The sequence below is a fragment of the Arachis ipaensis genome, chromosome B6 (genome assembly GCF_059453495.1).
Source record: "Arachis ipaensis isolate K30076 ecotype BB chromosome B6, ASM5945349v1, whole genome shotgun sequence".
NCBI lineage: Eukaryota > Viridiplantae > Streptophyta > Magnoliopsida > Fabales > Fabaceae > Arachis > Arachis ipaensis.
Window position 1 is genome coordinate 26,467,690 of NC_142441.1, and position 19,025 is coordinate 26,486,714.

At 36.9% G+C, this 19,025-nt stretch overlaps 1 protein-coding gene and 1 pseudogene across 1 annotated transcript; one reads left to right on the top strand and one right to left on the bottom strand.

Moving 5' to 3' along the window:
* Positions 1 to 3,168: 3,168 nt before the first annotated feature.
* LOC148554945 (secreted RxLR effector protein 161 pseudogene) lies at positions 3,169 to 3,519 on the bottom strand (annotated as a pseudogene).
* A 9,219-nt stretch (positions 3,520 to 12,738) lies between these two features.
* Positions 12,739 to 13,941, top strand: LOC148554946 (uncharacterized). Its single transcript, XM_088490560.1, has 3 exons — positions 12,739 to 12,989; positions 13,113 to 13,320; positions 13,417 to 13,941. Exons 1-3 carry the CDS (start codon positions 12,739 to 12,741, stop codon positions 13,939 to 13,941), a joined length of 984 nt encoding a protein of 327 aa, XP_088346686.1.
* The last annotated feature ends 5,084 nt before the right edge of the window (positions 13,942 to 19,025 follow it).

The window sequence follows — 19,025 nt, forward strand, 5'->3', positions numbered from 1 at the left end:
TTTCATTTAAGGGATGAAACTTTCAAGTCTTAGCAAAGTTAGCATCATCATCTTCATCTCAATAATAGAGTGTCTAGCACTAAGAGCAAATGGTGCATATGTAAAATATTGATTTACTTCTCGTATTCTTCTCTTACTTTTTTTGGTTGGAAAGACAGAAATTTCATTTAAGGGATGAAACTTTCAAGTCTTAGCAAAGTTAGCATCATCATCTTCATCTCAATAATAGAGTGTCTAGCACTAAGAGCAAATTAAGAGCCCGTTTAAAAAGTAGTAAAAGCTACTTTTATTTATTTATTTTTAGATTATAAAAAATTATATTATGTGTGTTTGATATTATTTTTGAGAAATTTTTAACTTTTCGAGTTAATTGAAAGCTTTTAAAAAAGTAAAAAAATATGACGATTTCTTTTTTATAAGTTATTTTATTATTCTCGTTACAAAAAATTGATTTTAAAATAAAAGAGATCATTGTGCTACTTTCATTTTTAGCTCTATGAAAAATGTTTTTTGTTTTTACTAGAAATATTGGTCCTTCATCACCATTTTCACGCAATATTCTATTTGAACCATCTACTACATGTGTTCCTTCCAGTAATTTTTTTTTATCATTCTGCCACTCTATTTTTATTATTAAATTTGCATTTAACATTGTGTGTGGTATAACATATCAATGATTAAGTTATTTAAAATCAACATTCAATATTAAAAGGTATTTGTTATCATCGTTATTTTAATATCCATTCTCTTTAGGGCAAATGACACAATTAAATTAAATGGAGAACAAAATTATCTAATTCTATCAAATAAAAAAACTTTACCTGGATCACCCAAAATCACTCTTCTATATAATTCGAATGAGCTCAATTTGAATTAGGAAAAAGAATAGTAATTTGAATTAGACAAAGTCGAATTAGCAGAGGTTTTTGTAATTCGAAGTAATCCAATTCGAATTATGTATGGATGTAGGCCTTACGTAGTTCGAATCAGCTTGACAAATTTTATTGACTATGTAGAATGTTTTATTTAAAATTTGAGTATATGCATGTATTTACCTACGTCACTAAGACCTTACGAATTTTTTATAGTATTTCTAATATCTTTTAAGCCATTTTTTTAAAATTATTTTGCATAGAATAAAATTTTGAAAGAAGTCTCATAATTAGATATTTTGGTTAGTTTTTTTTAATGCATGGAATAAAATATATATTTTTTTAATTTTTAAATTATTAATTTTTTTAATAAATTTATTTAAATTATATCACAAAAAATATTTTATTCCATACAAAATAATTTAAACAAATGGCTTAAAAGAAAGGCTAATTTTTTTTATTATGGAAATAGAAGTGGTGATATACCTTAACATTGTAATTTTTGGTATTTTTTAAAACTGTGGAAGTACACAAATCGGAGGGTCCGATTTCTGTTCCTTAATTTTTTTTTACCACAAATCGGACGGTTCGATTTGTGTACCTCCCACAAATTGGACAGTCCAATTTGTGTACCTCTAGAAATCGGACGGTCCGATTTCTGTACCTCTGATAAATCGGACGGTCCGATTTCTGCTTCTCTAATTAAACGATTCCACATTTGAGTATAACACCCCAACAATTCACATTTTAAAAAAACACCACTACCACTCCAATATTAAAAATAAAAAGTTCTAAAAGATGTTAGGAATACTATAAAAATTTGTAATGTTTTAGTGACTTAGGTAAATACATGCATGCACTCAAATTTTAAATAAAATACTCTATATAATCAATAATAATTTAAAAATTAAAAAATATATTTTTATCATCTACTTACTTAAGTCACTGAGACATTACAAATTTTTATAGTACTCCTAAAAAATATTTTATTCCATGCATAGTAATTTAAAAAAAAAATTATCCACAAAATAATCTTTTATTCCATGCAAAATAATTTGAAAAAATGACTTAAGAAATATTAGGGATATTATAAAAATTTGTAACAGATCCATTCGAATTAGTATGGGTGTCCTTGCATGTATAATTCGAATCACTCTGATTCGAATTACCTTAACGCCACATCCATACCTAATTCGAATCAAGTTGATTCGAACTAGATACTTCGTAGGTACTTCGTTGGTACTCCTGAGAGTATGAGAGCATGAGAGAGAGGGCGAGCACGGTGGGAAAACACATGTAAACTTAATTTAGCAGAATCATTAATTAGAATGTTAAAAGTTGTGATCTTCATACTTAGATTGATTGCCATAATGAGTTTTGGTTCCGATAGAGTTGAACTTCAAGATTGGTTTAGAAGAGTTTTGGTTACGGTAGAGTTGAACTTCAAGACTGGTTTCTCTCTCTTTCCTTTCTTTCAGACATTCATCAGGATGACAGTTTCTCAGTATTTTCAGTGAGTGAAACTGTAAAGACGTCGTGTTTTTAGGCAGAGAGAGGACCACCTTTTTATGTGTTATTATCTTTAAATCTAATGCGTCCATCAAACATTAGAATTAACGGATGAGATTAAATCATTAATAGTTTATAGATAATTACAATTAGGCCACCACAGAAGTTTAAATTACAATAAACTTCCAACATTCTCCCACTTGGCCTAAGTGTAATTATAGTTTCACACGTTACATAATTACTTTAATATGGTAAAATACTTTGTGTGAGTTATGGCAGTCATGCATTTAATATGAAACACATTTCCTTCCATATACTACAACCACTAGCATCTTACTACATAAGCTACATAAATAACACAATTTTATATCGGTCCCATAAAGTTTCTAGATCATTATGTTATAACTCATACAATAATATTACTTTAACTAGAAACAACAAACTATCAATGTTCAGAAAACACATAAATAAACATAGTGAGCTCAGAGTGTTAGCATCATTCAGAAGAACCAAGACCCATTCTATATACATGTTCCTTAAATGTCTTTGGTTGCAATCCTTTAGTCAATGGATCAGCAATTATAAGTTCTGTTCTAACATGTTCTATGGACACTCTTTGTTTCTAAACTTCCTCCTTAACACCAAAGTACTTTATTTCCATATGCTTGACATCTTTAGAATATCTATCATTTTTTGAGAAAAATACTGTTGCAAAATTATCACAATAAATTTTCAATGGCCTAGCAATTGAGTCAACAATGCCAAGTCCTGAAATGAAATTTCGCAGCTATAAAGCTTGATTTGTAACTTCAAAACATGCTACAAATTCTGCCTCCATAGTAGACTTTCCAAATAAGAATAAGTAGCCAAATGTAGACTTTCTTGTGTCAGCACATCTACCAAAATCTGAATCTGAATAACCAATTACTTCTAATTGGCTAGACCTTTTGTACATGAGCATATAATCTTTTGTACCTTGAAGATATCTTAAAACCTTCTTTGCAACTTTCCAATGATCCATTCCAGGATTACTTTGATACCTTTCAAGCATTCCTACTGCAAACCTAATGTCTGGTCTTGTGCAAGTTTGCACATACATAAGACTTCCCACTACAGAACTATATGGAATTCCTTCCATTCACTTCCGTTCTATGTCATTTTTTGGGCATTGCATAAGACTAAATTTGTCCCTTTTTTAAATTGGTGCAATTCCTTTGGAACACTTTTCCATGTTGAACCTCTCTAGAACTTTATTTATATAGGTCTTCTGAGACAATCGTAACAATCCTTGTGATTTATCACGAAAAATTTCAATTCCTATTGCATAGGATGCCTCTCCTATATCTTTCATTTTAAAGTTTCTAGAAAGATATTCTTTAGTCTCATGCAACATTCCCAAATTATTTGTTGCAAGCAAAATATCATCAACATATAAGACTAGAAAGATAAACTTACTCTCACTGACCTTTCGGTATATGCATACATCAACAATATTTTCTTCAAAACCGAAAGATAGAATGGTATTATTAAACTTAATATACCATTGTCGTGAGGCTTGTTTTAGTCCATATATTGATTTCTTAAGTTTACACACCATACGACCTTTTCCTTCAGTTGGAAAACCTTCAGGTTGATCCATATAAACTTCATCAAGATTACCATTCAGAAAGGCAGTTTTTACATCCATTTGATGTAACTCTAAGTCATAATGAGCCACAAGTGCCATAATGATACGCAATGAATCTTTCTTAGAAACAGGTGAAAATGTTTCTTTATAATCAACACCATTCTTTTGAGTAAATTCCTTAGCAACAAGTCTAGCTTTATATCGTTTAACATTGTCCTTTGAGTCTCGCTTAACTTTGAAGACCCATTTACAACCAATACATTTAGCACCTTCTGGCAATGCAACAATATCCCAAACTTTGTTATCTTCCATGGATTTTAACTCTTCTTTCATGGCATCAATCCATTTTTCTGAATCATCACTATTTATGGCTTGTGTAAATGAAACTGGATCTTTAGATATTCCAATATCTTCTTCTTGTAAATAAGTCTCATAATAGCTTGGAATAGCTGACTTTCTTTTCCTTTGAGATATCCTCAATGGTATTTCTTGAGACTCATTTCTTTTTGATATTTGTGAGTTAGTTTCTTCATTGGGAGTATTATCATTTAAATCTTGTTCATCACTATTAAGGTGTTCAACAATTGTTGGAACAACTCTTTGAGTAGGTGTGGATAAAGGAACACTAACATGTATAGGAACATTAACTTTAATACACAGGGTGGGATAAAGCTTGGAAAAAGAATCATTTACAATTTTTGTGGACAATTTACCGGAAGATAGTTTGAAGAAAGAGTTGTTTCACTTATTTGAGTGGACAAGGCAGATAAACGACATATATCTGTCGCGTAAACAGAAGAATGGATGGATCCACTTGTTTGCTTTCATAAGGTATACTACGAAGGGATGGGCACTGAAAGCAATACAAGTGATGAATCGAATGCGATTGCGGGGTAAAGAGATCTTTGTGGAAGAGGCTAAGTATCGGAGACAGCTTGATGATAAGGCGAAACATGTTACAGAAGATGCCACTAATACTAGGGGTGTTTGCGGTACGGTTTGGTTCGGTTTTTGAGGGAAAAGCCATCTAATCCGATCGTCTAATTAAAGTGTGGTTCGGTTTGGTTCGGTTTTTTGTCAAAGTCATCCGAACCATACCAAACCAATTAAAATCGGTTTGGTTTGGTTCGATTTGTTCAGTTTTTTCAATCAAATCAAAAAAAATTCTACCATACTATTATGCAAAGTTGTAACATTGAAATCGACAAACCGAAATACACAATGGCTAACAAAGTTTTGATCTAATAAAATTTAACGACAACATAATTCAAATACGACAATTAAAGAACTTCAATAGTTCAACAGTCAACACAAGTTCTAAACCATTTCACAAACTTTCTACTACAAAAAAATAAAACTAAAAAATTTTAAGCTAACAAGTTATTCATAAGAAAAAATGGTAAAAAATGAATGTACCATTTCCAGTTTGCTGCCTATACATATACAGTATACCCCTGTCAAAATAGGAAGAAACAATCAGAAAATAGAGTTAAAATATTTGAAGTGAATGCACTTAAATAATTCAACAATGTTAGCCGCTGCTGGCAGCAGTGAACCTATTTAAATGAACCCGTGCCCTTGAGGTCACACAAAGACAATTCCACCATTACTCCAAGGCGCCTGTTAGGATTTGGTTGAATTAGTCCCACATTGCTCAGGATAGCAAATGGAGTGGGTGGCCTAGGCTATAAATATGAGGCTAAGTTCTCCATTTATTTTTGCACCAGTCAGAAACACTTTAAACTTGTATCTGATTTTTCTTTTCCTCTGTACTCTTTATTAGAGAGTGTTGTGAGGTGTAGTTAGATATTTGCTTTGAGAGAGTGTGGGTGTACTGGGGTGCCGGTGAGAGAAAGAAGTCTATGTGTTGTAACAATTTTCACATAGTGATATTCTCTGGTTGTCATTTGACAACGGCCGTGGCTTTTTCTCCGGTAATTGGAGTTTCCACGTTAAATTCTTGTGTTGTGATTGTGTCTATTTTATTTCTCTGTCAAAGGTGTTTTCTCAAGGGGGAATGGTGTATTATTCCCAACAAGTGGTATCAAGAGCTTCGGTTCGGTGGGATTTATTCTTAGTATGCTCTGTGGTTGCAGCCTAGTCTGACCTTCCACATCAGAAAAGAATTTTGTCCTGTGGCTTGAGGTTGATCTTTGGTTGCTGTTATTGTTGCTGGAAGGCAGTGTGACACTGTGAGAGTGCTGTTTGGAAAGGTTCTGGCTAAGGAAAGACTTGGTATTTAAGTGTGTCCATTGTGACCCACCTCTCTTTCCTGGGGACCCTTCCTAGTGCACGGTTGAGTTATACTATTCCAGTATACAGTTGCAACAATGTCAGGATATTCAAGTGCTGTGAAGCTTGAAATAGAGAAATTTGATGGAAGAATCAATTTTGGCTTGTGGCAAATACAAGTCAAGGATGTGTTGATACAATCAGGTTTGCACAAGGCGTTGAAGGAGAAGATCTCTGGTTGCTCTCTTTATGAGAGAAGATGATGTTCTCTAGAAGACAAGAAGTATCCTCATGGTATTACCGCACTGCCATGGATAAGGATGAGTTGTGGCAATCGGGTCCACAATTGCACACGGGCATTGGTTGGCGTTGAGATGCAAGGTGTGTGGCGGAGTTAGGTCGATGGCTGAAGAACTTCCAGGAAAAGCCAATTTGGAAGTTGCACCATGAATTTTCAGCAAGGTTTCGATCTGTACCAAGGTGAAATGCTTGGAGTGGTCTAATTCCAAGTGAGTATACTTTCATGGTGGAGTATGATAGTTCTCTGAACTATGATTGTCGGTATAGACAATGGCAGCAAAGAATTGTCGGTGTTGACAATGGAAGCTGAAGATGTGTGACTATTTCAATCAAGGTGGAGATTGTTAGGATTTGGTTGAATTAGTCCCACATTGCTCAGGATAGCAAATGGAGTGGGTGGCCTAGGCTATAAATATGAGGCTAAGTTCTCCATTTATTTTTGCACCAGTCAGAAACACTTTAAGCTTGTATCTGATTTTTCTTTTCCTCTGTACTCTTTATTAGAGAGTGTTGTGAGGTGTAGTTAGATATTTGCTTTGAGAGAGTGTGGGTGTACTGGGGTGCCGGTGAGAGAAAGAAGTCTATGTGTTGTAACAATTTTCACATAGTGATATTCTCTGGTTGTCATTTGACAACGGCCGTGGTTTTTTCTCCGGTAATTAGAGTTTCCACGTTAAATTCTTGTGTTGTGATTGTGTCTATTTTATTTCTCTGTCAAAGGTGTTTTCTCAAGGGGGAATGGTGTATTATTCCCAACAGCGCCCCCCTTCTACTATCATTTAAAGTTGATTTGCAAAATGCTCCACTTTGAATAGTATGCCAACAAAAATAATGTCGAATAAAAGAACAATCAGCCAATCATTCCTTTGCTTCTAAAGTAAAACTAACTTAGAAGCTTGCTCATAACTGAAGAACTTCACTGCAGAGTTAGGTGTATCCGAGCACAATTAGTACCATTCCCTTTGAACAGTCCACGAAAACCTTCAGTTCTCCATATATATTTTAGGCCTTGGACAGTTCCATTGTATTTAATGTTATGAGGATTCTGGACCTGCATATCAGCAAGGCCCAGCAAAATCAAACGAATTAGATTACACCCCGGCCAGATTAGTTGGAATCCAAAGAACTTCGGATACTAATGTAGCAAAATGGTTAAACTAACCTGTAGCAAAATCTTCAACGGTTCCAGTGGGGCAACTGCTATTCGTGATCTGCATTAATAATCGAAAGAAGCTTCAATTTATATAAAAGTTATTAAAACTATTATCAAATAGGATCCAGGAACCAACACGAAGTTGGTTGAGTGGTTAAGCAAATTCATTCCCTTTCTAGTGATCACGTATGAGACCTAAAGATGCAACAACAACAAAAACACCATGCAGGAAGAGGCAACCTTAGTTTAGGGAAAATTAAGGAAATATTAGCAAGACATATAGTTGAGAATCTCCAAAAACAATGAATATTTTGTTGCAAATTCACAAAATTTGTAGTAGTTCTTTAATCATGATCCAATCCAAACCTAATAAAAGGGACAGTGATATATAACCAAGAGCAGAGTCAGTACTACTTCTCAAATGAATAGCATCGGTCATATCAATTCACCACATCATATCACTCACAAGATCCCGTTAAATACAATAACAAAAAAAAAAACAATAATTTCCCGTAATTATTGGTCTATGAAATATTAAAAATAAATAATTTGGTATCACAGAAGCCAGATGCTTCATTGTTCCCAGACAAATGAAACAATGAAACATCAAAATCGTTCCTTCGAGAAACCTAACAACAACAAAGCATCAAAATTCAAACAAAGAAAAAAAAAAACTTCCTAAATCCAATCAAACTGTTATCATTAATTCATTATATTCAATCAATTTTAGCATAAATATTAGTTCATATCGTTATTTTTGTCACAGAATTGTTAATGGTACATTGAGATAGACGGAAGATTGCTATATTTGAATCTTAACGATTATCTAATGTGATTATTGGAATTTTTTTACCTTAATTTCTTCGTAAAAAATCTTTAAAATTCTTAAGTAAAATTAGAATTAGAATCTTAAAGACTTTGTAAAAAAAAATTAAAGTAAAAAAAACAGCAAATTAAACAATAAACAGCAATAAACAGCAACCATATTGACTTGGAATGGTTCAAATTAAACAGCAATAAATAGCAACCATAAATAGCAATAAACACTAAACAGCAACCACCAGTAAATAGCAAATGGTTCATATTGACTCGGGCTCCATATTGACAGTAAACAACCACCAATAAACAACCAGTAAATAGCAATAAACAGCAAATTACCTGAATCGGTGACTCGGGCTCCATGTTGACTTGGGAGGAAGGCTGACTGGGAGACTCGGAGGTGCTGCCGTGCTGGGAGTGGGTTGAACTGATGATAGTGGGCTACTGGCGCTAAGTGGGAGAACTCAGAAACACTGCTGGCGCTGGGTGGTGGCGTCTCAACGGCGACGGCGTCGTGCTGTGGGAGGCGTCTCCGCGAAGAGAAAGGCTTCGGCGTGGTGCTGTGGGTGGCGTCGTGCTTTGGGGATTTGGAGAAGAGAGAGCGAGAGCGACTGGGTAGTAGAGACTAGAGAGTAGAGAGCGCAGCCGCAGGTTAGGGATTGGGAATTTGGCGGGTTAGGGTCAGGGAGACAAGGACGGCTGGGGGGGGGGGCACTCTCACACTCGCGCAGCAACCTTTGTTCGTTTGGGGGGTAGGGGTATGGGGGGTGGGGTTAGGCATTTTTAGGGTTTTTTTTCGAACCGATTCGATTCGGTTCGGTTCGGTTAGAGTTTTGAGAGTAAAAACTGAAAACCGAACCGAACCGTACAAAAAACAGCAAAATGAGTTTTTTTGGTTTTCGGTTAATTCGGTTCTCAATTTTTTCGATTCGGTTCGTCAGTTTAGTTCGGTCTGGATCGGTTTTGAACACCCCTAACTAATACCAGATATCTTCAAAAGAGTTTAATTGGCTGTGGGAACCACCAAGTGACCGTGGTGGCTGGTTTGAACAGCGTGAAGCAGACAGGAGAGGCAAGTAGAGTAGAATGCAGCAAAGAGTTGGAATTTGGCGTCCGTGCTAAATCACGGGAGATACCATTAAAGATGGGGTGGGACATGGCAGCGGAGATGGTGACACAGGCACTGATAGACGAACAGAGAATGGATAGAAGGGTCATTTCCCTCGAAGAACTGGATGAATGGCGCACGAAAATTTCGGTAAATTTGAAAAAAGCAACGGAAGCTCCTATAATTAGATCGATGGTTATGGGATTACATTTAGCTCAATAACGTACATCAGCACACTAAAGAGAATATGTGTAATGTGGGCCAAAACCACATAAGAGCTAGCTGATCCTGGAGGATGGGCGGGCTGAGTAACCCAACCCGGATGTGGAACATGGGATGTACTCCTGGGTAGGAGCGTGGTACCGCCTGGAGATGGGAAAGGGATTGGAGTTGATCACACTCCTGTTGCTGCTACCGTAAGGTGCAACAGTGACTTCATCATACTGCGCTTTCACAAGGAGTTCTTGGCAGCTGCTGCGGGTGGTGGTGCAGGGGATATGATGCATTGGACAATGATGAGGGAGGAGGGTCTTGGGTATCACACAGATGTGGTGGATAACGTGAATCACAATAGCGACGCGGGATATGATGGAGGAGTGGTAGGGATGGAAGTTGGCCGGCAGAAGGTCAGCGGTGGTGCCAGCGGAGATGCTTGGAAAACGGTTGCTGTCACGGTGAATGACGAGTTTGACATTGGCGGTGCCGTGAAGGAGCATGACGGTGTTGGAGGGAACAAGCCAGTGCCAACGATGGAAACCTCTATGGTAATGAAGGTAAATGGCGTAGGGATGAATGATTTCTCTTGTGCGGGGATGCTTCATGCGGTCAACAACTCTGTGATAGATGGCGACAATCTATTGGACAGGGAGGAAGGGGGAAGAATAATAGGGAGCTTGAATGAAACTAATGCCATATCACATATGGTTCACGAAAGTCTGGATGAGAGTGTAAAAAGAACATCGTTACAAGATTGGTAAGGGATGATGGAGTAGAGGAAGCAGATTCAGGGGTGAGGATACTCTGAGGGAGGGAACATGCTTTGAAGACAATGGGGCGGTCAGGAACTTAGAGGATGTTGAGAATTCTGAAAAGGATGTAATCAGTTATCAGAATATTGTGAAGCAAATAAAAAGCTGGGATGAAGACTTGGTTGAAAACAGAGTTGCTTGGGCCTTGGCAGTGAATCAGGGGCTGTCCCATATGACGAGGAAGATGACATTATGGCAGCTCTTCAAGCTCAGAATGAAGTGCTTGCACAGAAACGAAGGCAAGCATAGCAAAAGGAGAAAGCAAGAAGGAGCCGACCTAAAAACCGGAATAAGGTGTGTAATAATGTGCTTAAATGATTATAGTTTTTGGAATGTGAGGGGTATTGGGGGTGTTGAAAAAGTGGGTACGGTTAAAAATTTTAAGAGAAAAAATAATATGAATATACTAGGCTTGATAGAGACAAAGAAGAATGAAGTTACTAAGTTTGACGTAGTACAAATTTGGGAAAATGATGCGGTGGATTGGGAATATGTGGGTTCCGAAGGGGCTTCTGGAGGTCTATTATTAATGTGGGACAAAATGATTTTTAAGTTGAGTAACTGTTATAAAGGGGAGAGGTGGCTGTGTGTGGAAAGGGGTGTTGATAAGCAATAATTTTTATTGTGTGTTTTGTTTGATGTATGGTGCGCATGTCAGGGAGGAGAAGCTAACTGTGTGGGAGGAGTTGAGTTGTATTGCTGGAGTATGCCAGGTCCCCATTTGTTATATGGGTGATTTTAATGAGATTGTGAGAGTAGAAGAAAGAAAAGGAGCTAATGCTTTAACAGCATCAGCGGAAGATTTTAGAGACTGGATACGGGATATGGAGTTAGTGGATTTAGAACTGAATGATCGTAAATTTACATGGTTCAGAGGCCAATCTTGTAGTCGTATTGATAGAGTCTTCGTTAGCCTGGAATGGCTTGAACAATTTCCTAAGATACGGCTTAAAGGTGGGCCAAGAGGTTTATCTGATCATTGTCCTTCGATAGTGGAGGACAGTAGATTAAGAGGAGGGCTGATGCCATTTCGAAGTCTGGATTCTTGGTTCACACATGACGGGTTTCTCAGAATGGTGAAGGAGGAATGGAGGGGTCTAGGTGAGGTTCAATTTACTGAAAAGTTGAAGGCTTTGACGATACCTATGAGTAGATGGCACATGGAGAAGTTTGGTGATATTGATTTGAAGGTACAGCAGTTGGAAGATGAAATCAGGAAGTTGGATGATTTGGCTAGTGATGGAGTTTATGATGGGATTATGGAGGCAAGAAGGAGCGCTCTAGTTAGCTTCTGTAAGCGTTGGTATGTCAGGAAGAAAATCCATTGGAAGCAGATGTCAAGGTCCCGACATGCTAAGTACATGGATAAGAACACTAGATATTTTCATAATTTAGCCTCAGTAAGAAAAAGAAGTAATAGGATTGATGCATTGGTTATAAGTGGCAGATTGGTGAGGAATCAAGCCAGGATTAAGAGTGCAATGAGAGATTTTTACAAGAACTTGTATCATCAGGAAGCGTCACCTTTGGTAGGTATTCAGGATGGCCTAGTTAACAAGATACAGGAAGAGGAGGCTACAGACTTAGAGAGGATGCCTTCGGCTGACGAAATAAAGGAAGCAGTTTGGGATTGCGAGTCATCTAAGGCCCCTGGCTGTGATAGCTACAATATGAACTTCATAAAGAAGTGTTGGGGGAAAATTGGTCCTGAGTTTACTGCAGCTGTCATGGATTTCTTCCAGTCAGCTGAGCTACCAAGAGATTCTAATGTTACATGGATGGCTTTGGCTCCGAAGTTTGTGGGAGCAAGGGAGATTAAAGATCTTCGGCCAATTAGTATGGTAGGGTGTGTGTATAAGGTCATTTCGAAGGTGTTAGTGTGGAGAATGAGAAGGGTAATGCCAGACTTAGTAGGGGAGACTCAGAGTGCGTTTGTGCAGGGGAGGAAGATTCATGATGGGGCTTTGATTGCATGTGAAACTATACAATGATTGAAGGAAAGAAAGAAGAAATGGGCAATAATCAAACTGGACTTTCAAAAAGCTTACGATAGAGTCAAATGGAAGTTTATGGATATTGTACTTCAGAAAATGGGCTTTGGGCAAAGATGGCGAGGGTGGATCAAGGAATGTGTGTGCATGGCGTCTATGTCACTTTTGATAAATGTCTCGCCTTCTAAATCTTTTAAGATGGAACGGGGCTTACGACAAGGGGATCCTCTTTCTCCGTTTCTTTTTGTTCTTGTTGTTGAGGTCCTTCATAGGATGGTAGGAGAGGCAGTAAGACATGGAAGGATCTCTCCTTTGTTGGTTGGAAAAGACAATATTGAGTTGTCTCACTTGTAATTTGCGGATGACACAATAATTTTTTGCCCCCCGGAGGAGGAGACTATTTGCAATTATAAGCGGCTTCTACGGTGTTTTGAGATGATGTCTGGTTTGAGTATTAACTTTGATAAATCTAGCTTGATTCCTGTTAATTGCGAGCGAGAGTGGTCAGAAAGGATGTGTAGCATGTTGGGGTGTAAGGAAGCAACGTTGCCAGTCAAATATCTTGGTATTTCTTTGGAAGCAAATCCGAAATTGGTTAAGACATGGAAACCTATTATAGACAAAGTAGAAGAGAAACTCAATCTGTGGAAAGCCAAAACGATTAATAAAGCTGATAAGCTGGTACTCATCAAATATGTGCTTAATAGTCTGCCGGTTTACTATCTTAGCTTATATAAGATGCCCAGAGTAGTAGCAGATAAGTTGATATCTTTGTAGAGGAGGTTCTTGCAGAGTAATGAGGACATAAGGGATGGGGTACCTTTGGTAAGGTGGGATATTGTGCAAGCTCCAAAACGCTTCGGGGGTTTGGGCGTGGGCGATGCAGTGCTCCGGAATATAGCATTGTTGTTCAAGTGGTGGTGGCGGTTTTCAAAGGAGGATTATTCATTATGGAAAAAAATTATGTGCTCTTGCAATGACTTGAATCCAAATGTCCTTCTTTCTTGTCAGCCGGTTCCTAATACAAAGGGTCTGTGGAGTGACATTTGTCAGTTGCAGATAAGAGAACAGCAAGCGAGAGATAAGATGGTCAGAGGGTTATCATTAAAGTTAGGAGATGATAGAAGAATTCGTTTCTGGGAAGATAATTGGCTTACCATGTGGTGTGTTGCAGGATGTATTTCCAAGGCTTTTCTCGGTTTCAAATCAAGTCGGATATGTAATAGGGGACTGTGGGTTCTAGGATGGGCTGGAGTGGATATGGAACTTTCATTGGAGAAGGATACTATTCCAATGAGTTAGAATTAGTTAACCAACTTTATGGAGTTCTACAATCTGTCAGGTTAACAAGTGAGAGGGCGGACAGAATAGTATGGAAATTTGATAGATCAGGAGTTTACTCTACTAACTCATTTGTGAAGGATTTGTAGGTTGAGACTCTCTCGGAGGACATTACGAGTTATAGTTTCACTAAATCTATATGGAGAGGACTAGTTCCACCAAGAGTTGCGTTATTCACCTAGTTTGTATTCGTTGGTAGGGTCAATACTAAGGAAAGATTGATTAAATTGGGCATTATTGATCACAGGGATATGATTTGTGTTTTATGTAAAAAAGAAACTGAGAATGATTTTCACTTATTCATTGGCTGTGAGTTCACGTGGCAGGTGTAGTGTGCTTGGTTATACGCCTATAATAAATTTTGGTCTATTCCAGGAACCATTAAGCAACACTTTGAGAGTTGGACAGGAACTCCTGTAAGAAAAGTCGAACGTAACAGGTGACTGATTGGCTTTTTTGCTATCATTTGGAATACGTGGTTGGAAAGGAATGCCAGAATTTTCAGGAATCAAGAAACATGCATTGCGGAAGTTATTACCAAGTCAATTAGGAGCTACAAAGAGTGAGTTGGCTTTATTCCATCTAGTTGTTGATGGCAATACCAGAGATAACTACGATTTTTTGTTTAGTGTTTGTATTGTAACTCTGGACTTTCTAAATGCTCCACCTTACTGTGTTGAGCTTTTTATTTCAAAAAAAAAAAAAGCTGATTCGAACTACGTAAGGCTTACATCCATGAATAATTCGAATTGGATTACTTCGAATTACAAAAACCTCTGCTAATTCAATTTTGTCTAATTCAAATTATTCATTTTCTTAATCTGAATTTTGCTCATTCGAATTACATAGGAAGGTGCTTTTGGGTGATCTTTTGATTTAGTAGAATTAGGTAATTTTATTCTCCATTTGGTTTAATTGTGTCATTTATCCAAATGTTATCACTTTAAAATAAGTACTTATATAACTAAAAATCCAAATACAAAATAACTTATTTATAAACTGTTATTAATAAAAGTCTTTATATTTTAATTTTTAAAAAAAAAACTTATTTAAGAAGTTTATCTAAACTGGAGCTAAAACTTAGTTATTCTTGAATTATGGGTTAATGTTAAATTCTTTGAAATATTGATAAAATGATTAACTTAGCTAATATTTATTGATTATAAAAATTATTGACTTGTTAAAACTAAAATTTTGGAGAAAAAAATTGACCCCTGTATCTAGCATTACCAATATAAACATTTTTTTTCAAAGATAAATGTTATTTTATTAATATAAAATAAAGGTGTTCTATAAGGAAGTACAAAAGAATTGGGTAATCCCATTTAAGATTAAGAGTTTAGAAAAGAGTAAAGTAAGAGTAAAGAGAATTAGCAGCATCCATCAGTTATGGCTCACGAGTTCACGCACTAAATTGTTGGCTTCTTTCACTATCTCTGGTGCCGGGCTTGTTACCTTCTCAAAAACACACTGATTCTTCGCTTTCCAAGTGCTCCAACAAAGCGCCGCTATGAAGAGGGTCTTTTGTCTACCGTTGAATTGAGCCGCTGCCCAAGATAAGACTCATTGCCACCAATTGAAAAAGGTCTCTTCTTCTCTCATCGATAGGTCAGGGGTTATTAAGCTTAGGCTCCAGATTATTGAAGACAGGGGACATTGGAACAAAGAATGAGAAATTGATTCAGCCTTCAACATGCATCTTGGACAAGTGGCAGGGGTGGATGCAAACCAGTTGTGAACTTGTTGCAACACCGGAAGCTTTTCATGAAGACTCTTCCATAGAAAAATCTTAATTTTATGAGGTAATTTCAATTTCCAAATGCTATTCCATACTCTGTTATTCTGTATGTTCTGGGGCCTCAATGAAGTAGGAGAATGAAAGAATCCATAAGCAATTTTGTATCCTGACCCAACTTCATATATACCAGATTTTGTCCAGCACCAATTAACTTCATCCTCCTCCTCTGTTGGTTTGATTGAAAAAAATTTATTGTATATATCAACTGAAAAAATTGACTCAATCAGATTTCTGTTCCAACTTCTATCAGGATTTAGTAACGCACTAACGTAATGCACTTGCAGATTTGGCGGGATTGTGAGTGCAGTTTGAGGGACATTAAAGGGCACTGGTGGTGAGAGCCAAGGGTCATGGAAGATGCGGACATGAGTACCAGAGCCTATTTTTCATAACAAGCCTTTCTCGATCACCTTGCGCCCTTCAAGAACACTTCTCCAGCCCCACGACGGTACGCTTCCTATCTCTGCATGTAAAAAATCTGTATATCTGAAATATTTAGCTTTGAGCATTCTTGATAGAGTATAATTAGGGTATTTCATTAGACGCCAACATTGCTTGCCCAATAAGGCCAAATTTTGCGCCCTTAGGTCCTTGATTCCCAGCCCTCCATCTTTCTTCGGTCTCGTCATTATGTCCCATTTAATACAAACCATTCTTCGTTCTGCACCTTTTTGACCCCACCAAAATTGCGAGAGCATGCTATGAATCTCAGTCAACAGTGTGTTTGGGAGCTTGAAACAAGAGAGTGTATAAATAAGAATCGCCTCCCCCACCACTCTCAATAGCGTGTGTCTGCCACCTGATGACAATAGACTTCTTTTCCAACCCATAATCCTCTTCTGAACTTTATCCTTGATAGCTCCAAAGGTTGCTTTCTTTGATTTTTGGACTACAGAGGTGTTAGGATTTGGTTGAATTAGTCCCACATTGCTTAGGATAGCAAATGGAGTGGGTGGCCTAGGCTATAAATATGAGGCTAAGTTCTCCATTTGTTTTTGCACCAGTCAGAAACACTTTAAGCTTGTATCTGATTTTTCTTTTCCTCTGTACTCTTTATTAGAGAGTGTTGTGAGGTGTAGTTAGATATTTGCTTTGAGAGAGTGTGGGTGTACTGGGGTGCCGGTGAGAGAAAGAAGTCTATGTGTTGTAACAATTTTCACATAGTGATATTCTCTGGTTGTCATTTGACAACGGCCGTGGTTTTTTCTCCGGTAATTGGAGTTTCCACGTTAAATTCTTGTGTTGTGATTGTGTCTATTTTATTTCTCTGTCAAAGGTATTTTCTCAAGGGAGAATGATGTCTTATTCCCAACAAGTGGTATCAAGAGCTTCGGTTCGGTGGGATTTATTCTTAGTATGCTCTGTGGTTGCAGCCTAGTTTGACCTTCCACATCAGAAAAGAATTTTGTCCTGTGGCTTGAGGTTGATTTTTGGTTCCTGTTGTTGTTGCTGGAAGGCAGTGTGACACTGTGAGAGTGCTGTTTGGAAAGGTTCTGGCTAAGGAAAGACTTGGTATTTAAGTGTGTCCATTGTGACCCACCTCTCTTTCCTGGGGACCCTTCCTAGTGCACGGTTGAGTTATACTATTCCAGTATACGGTTGCAACAATGTCAGGATATTCAAGTGCTGTGAAGCTTGAAATAGAGAAATTTGATGGAAGAATCAATTTTGGCTTGTGGCAAATACAAGTCAAGGATGTGTTGATACAATCAGGTTTGCACAAGGCGTTGAAGGAGAAGATCTCTGGTTGCTCTCTCTATGAGAGAAGATGATGTTCTCTAGAAGACAAGAAGTATCCTCATGGTATTACCGCACTGCCATGGATAAGGATAAGTTGTGGCAATCGGGTCCACAATTGCACACGGGCATTGGTTGGCGTTGAGATGCAAGGTGTGTGGCGGAGTTAGGTCGATGGCTGAAGAACTTCCAGGAAAAGCCAATTTGGAAGTTGCACATGAATTTTCAGCAAGGTTTCGATCTGTACCAAGGTGAAATGCTTGGAGTGGTCTAATTCCAAGTGAGTATACTTTCATGGTGGAGTATGATAGTTCTCTGAACTATGATTGTCGGTATAGACAATGGCAGCAAAGAATTGTCGGTGTTGACAATGGAAGCTGAAGATGTGTGACTATTTCAATCAAGGTGGAGATTGTTAGGATTTGGTTGAATTAGTCCCACATTGCTTAGGATAGCAAATGGAGTGGGTGGCCTAGGCTATAAATATGAGGCTAAGTTCTCCATTTGTTTTTGTACCAGTCAGAAACACTTTAAGCTTGTATCTGATTTTTCTTTTCCTCTGTACTCTTTATTAGAGAGTGTTGTGAGGTGTAGTTAGATATTTGCTTTGAGAGAGTGTGGGTGTACTGGGGTGCCGGTGAGAGAAAGAAGTCTATGTGTTGTAACAATTTTTACATAATGATATTCTCTGGTTGTCATTTGACAACGGCCGTGGTTTTTTCTCCGGTAATTGGAGTTTCCACGTTAAATTCTTGTGTTGTGATTGTGTCTATTTTATTTCTCTGTCAAAGGTATTTTCTCAAGGGGGAATGATGTCTTATTCCCAACAAGAGGGCAGTCCCAGGTATTTATCTTGTACTCCGATATGTTCAATATTTAGTGTCTGAGCAATTGCTAGTCTTATGTTCTGAGGTGTGTTATGACTGAAAAAGATGGTCGACTTATTCAAATTGACTTTTTACCCACTAAAACTCTCATAAATCTCTAACAATTCTAAAATACTTATTACCAATATAAACATTTACCAACTCATTAAAAAATTACATGATCTTGTATAGACTTTGCAAAAATATATAGCAGCTAAAATTTTAATCAAGCACCAAAAGATGATATATCTTTTACAAAAGAAAAAGAGCAATAACTAGACTAGCTATTTAGTTATGCAAAAGTATAATTAAATATTAAAAAAAATGCTAAAAGCTAACTTTAAATATAAAATATAGAAGAATTAGTTAATATTAATTTAAATATAAAATAAAAATATTAATTATGAATTAATAGTTAAATTAGCCTAAAAGATGAAATATTTTTAAATTCGTCTCTAAAATTTTTTTAATCAAATTAGTTTATTAAAGATTAAAAATAATTATATTTATCTTTCAGTCATTTTATTAACAATTTCTGTCAATGATTAATGATGTGAAATATTAACTGATAATTTACATGAGGATTAATAGTCAAGTTAATCTTTAAAAGATGAGACATTCTATAAATCAATCCTTGAAAATTT

Coding starts and splice junctions, on each gene's coding strand:
- LOC148554946 (XM_088490560.1), top strand. CDS start 12,739: ATGGGCTTTGGGCAAAGATGGCGAGGGTGGATCAAGGAATGTGTGTGC. Junction 12,990..13,112: donor AATATTGAGTTGTCTCACTT/GTAATTTGCGGA, acceptor TGATAAATCTAG/CTTGATTCCTGTTAATTGCG. Junction 13,321..13,416: donor TTAATAAAGCTGATAAGCTG/GTACTCATCAAA, acceptor ATATCTTTGTAG/AGGAGGTTCTTGCAGAGTAA.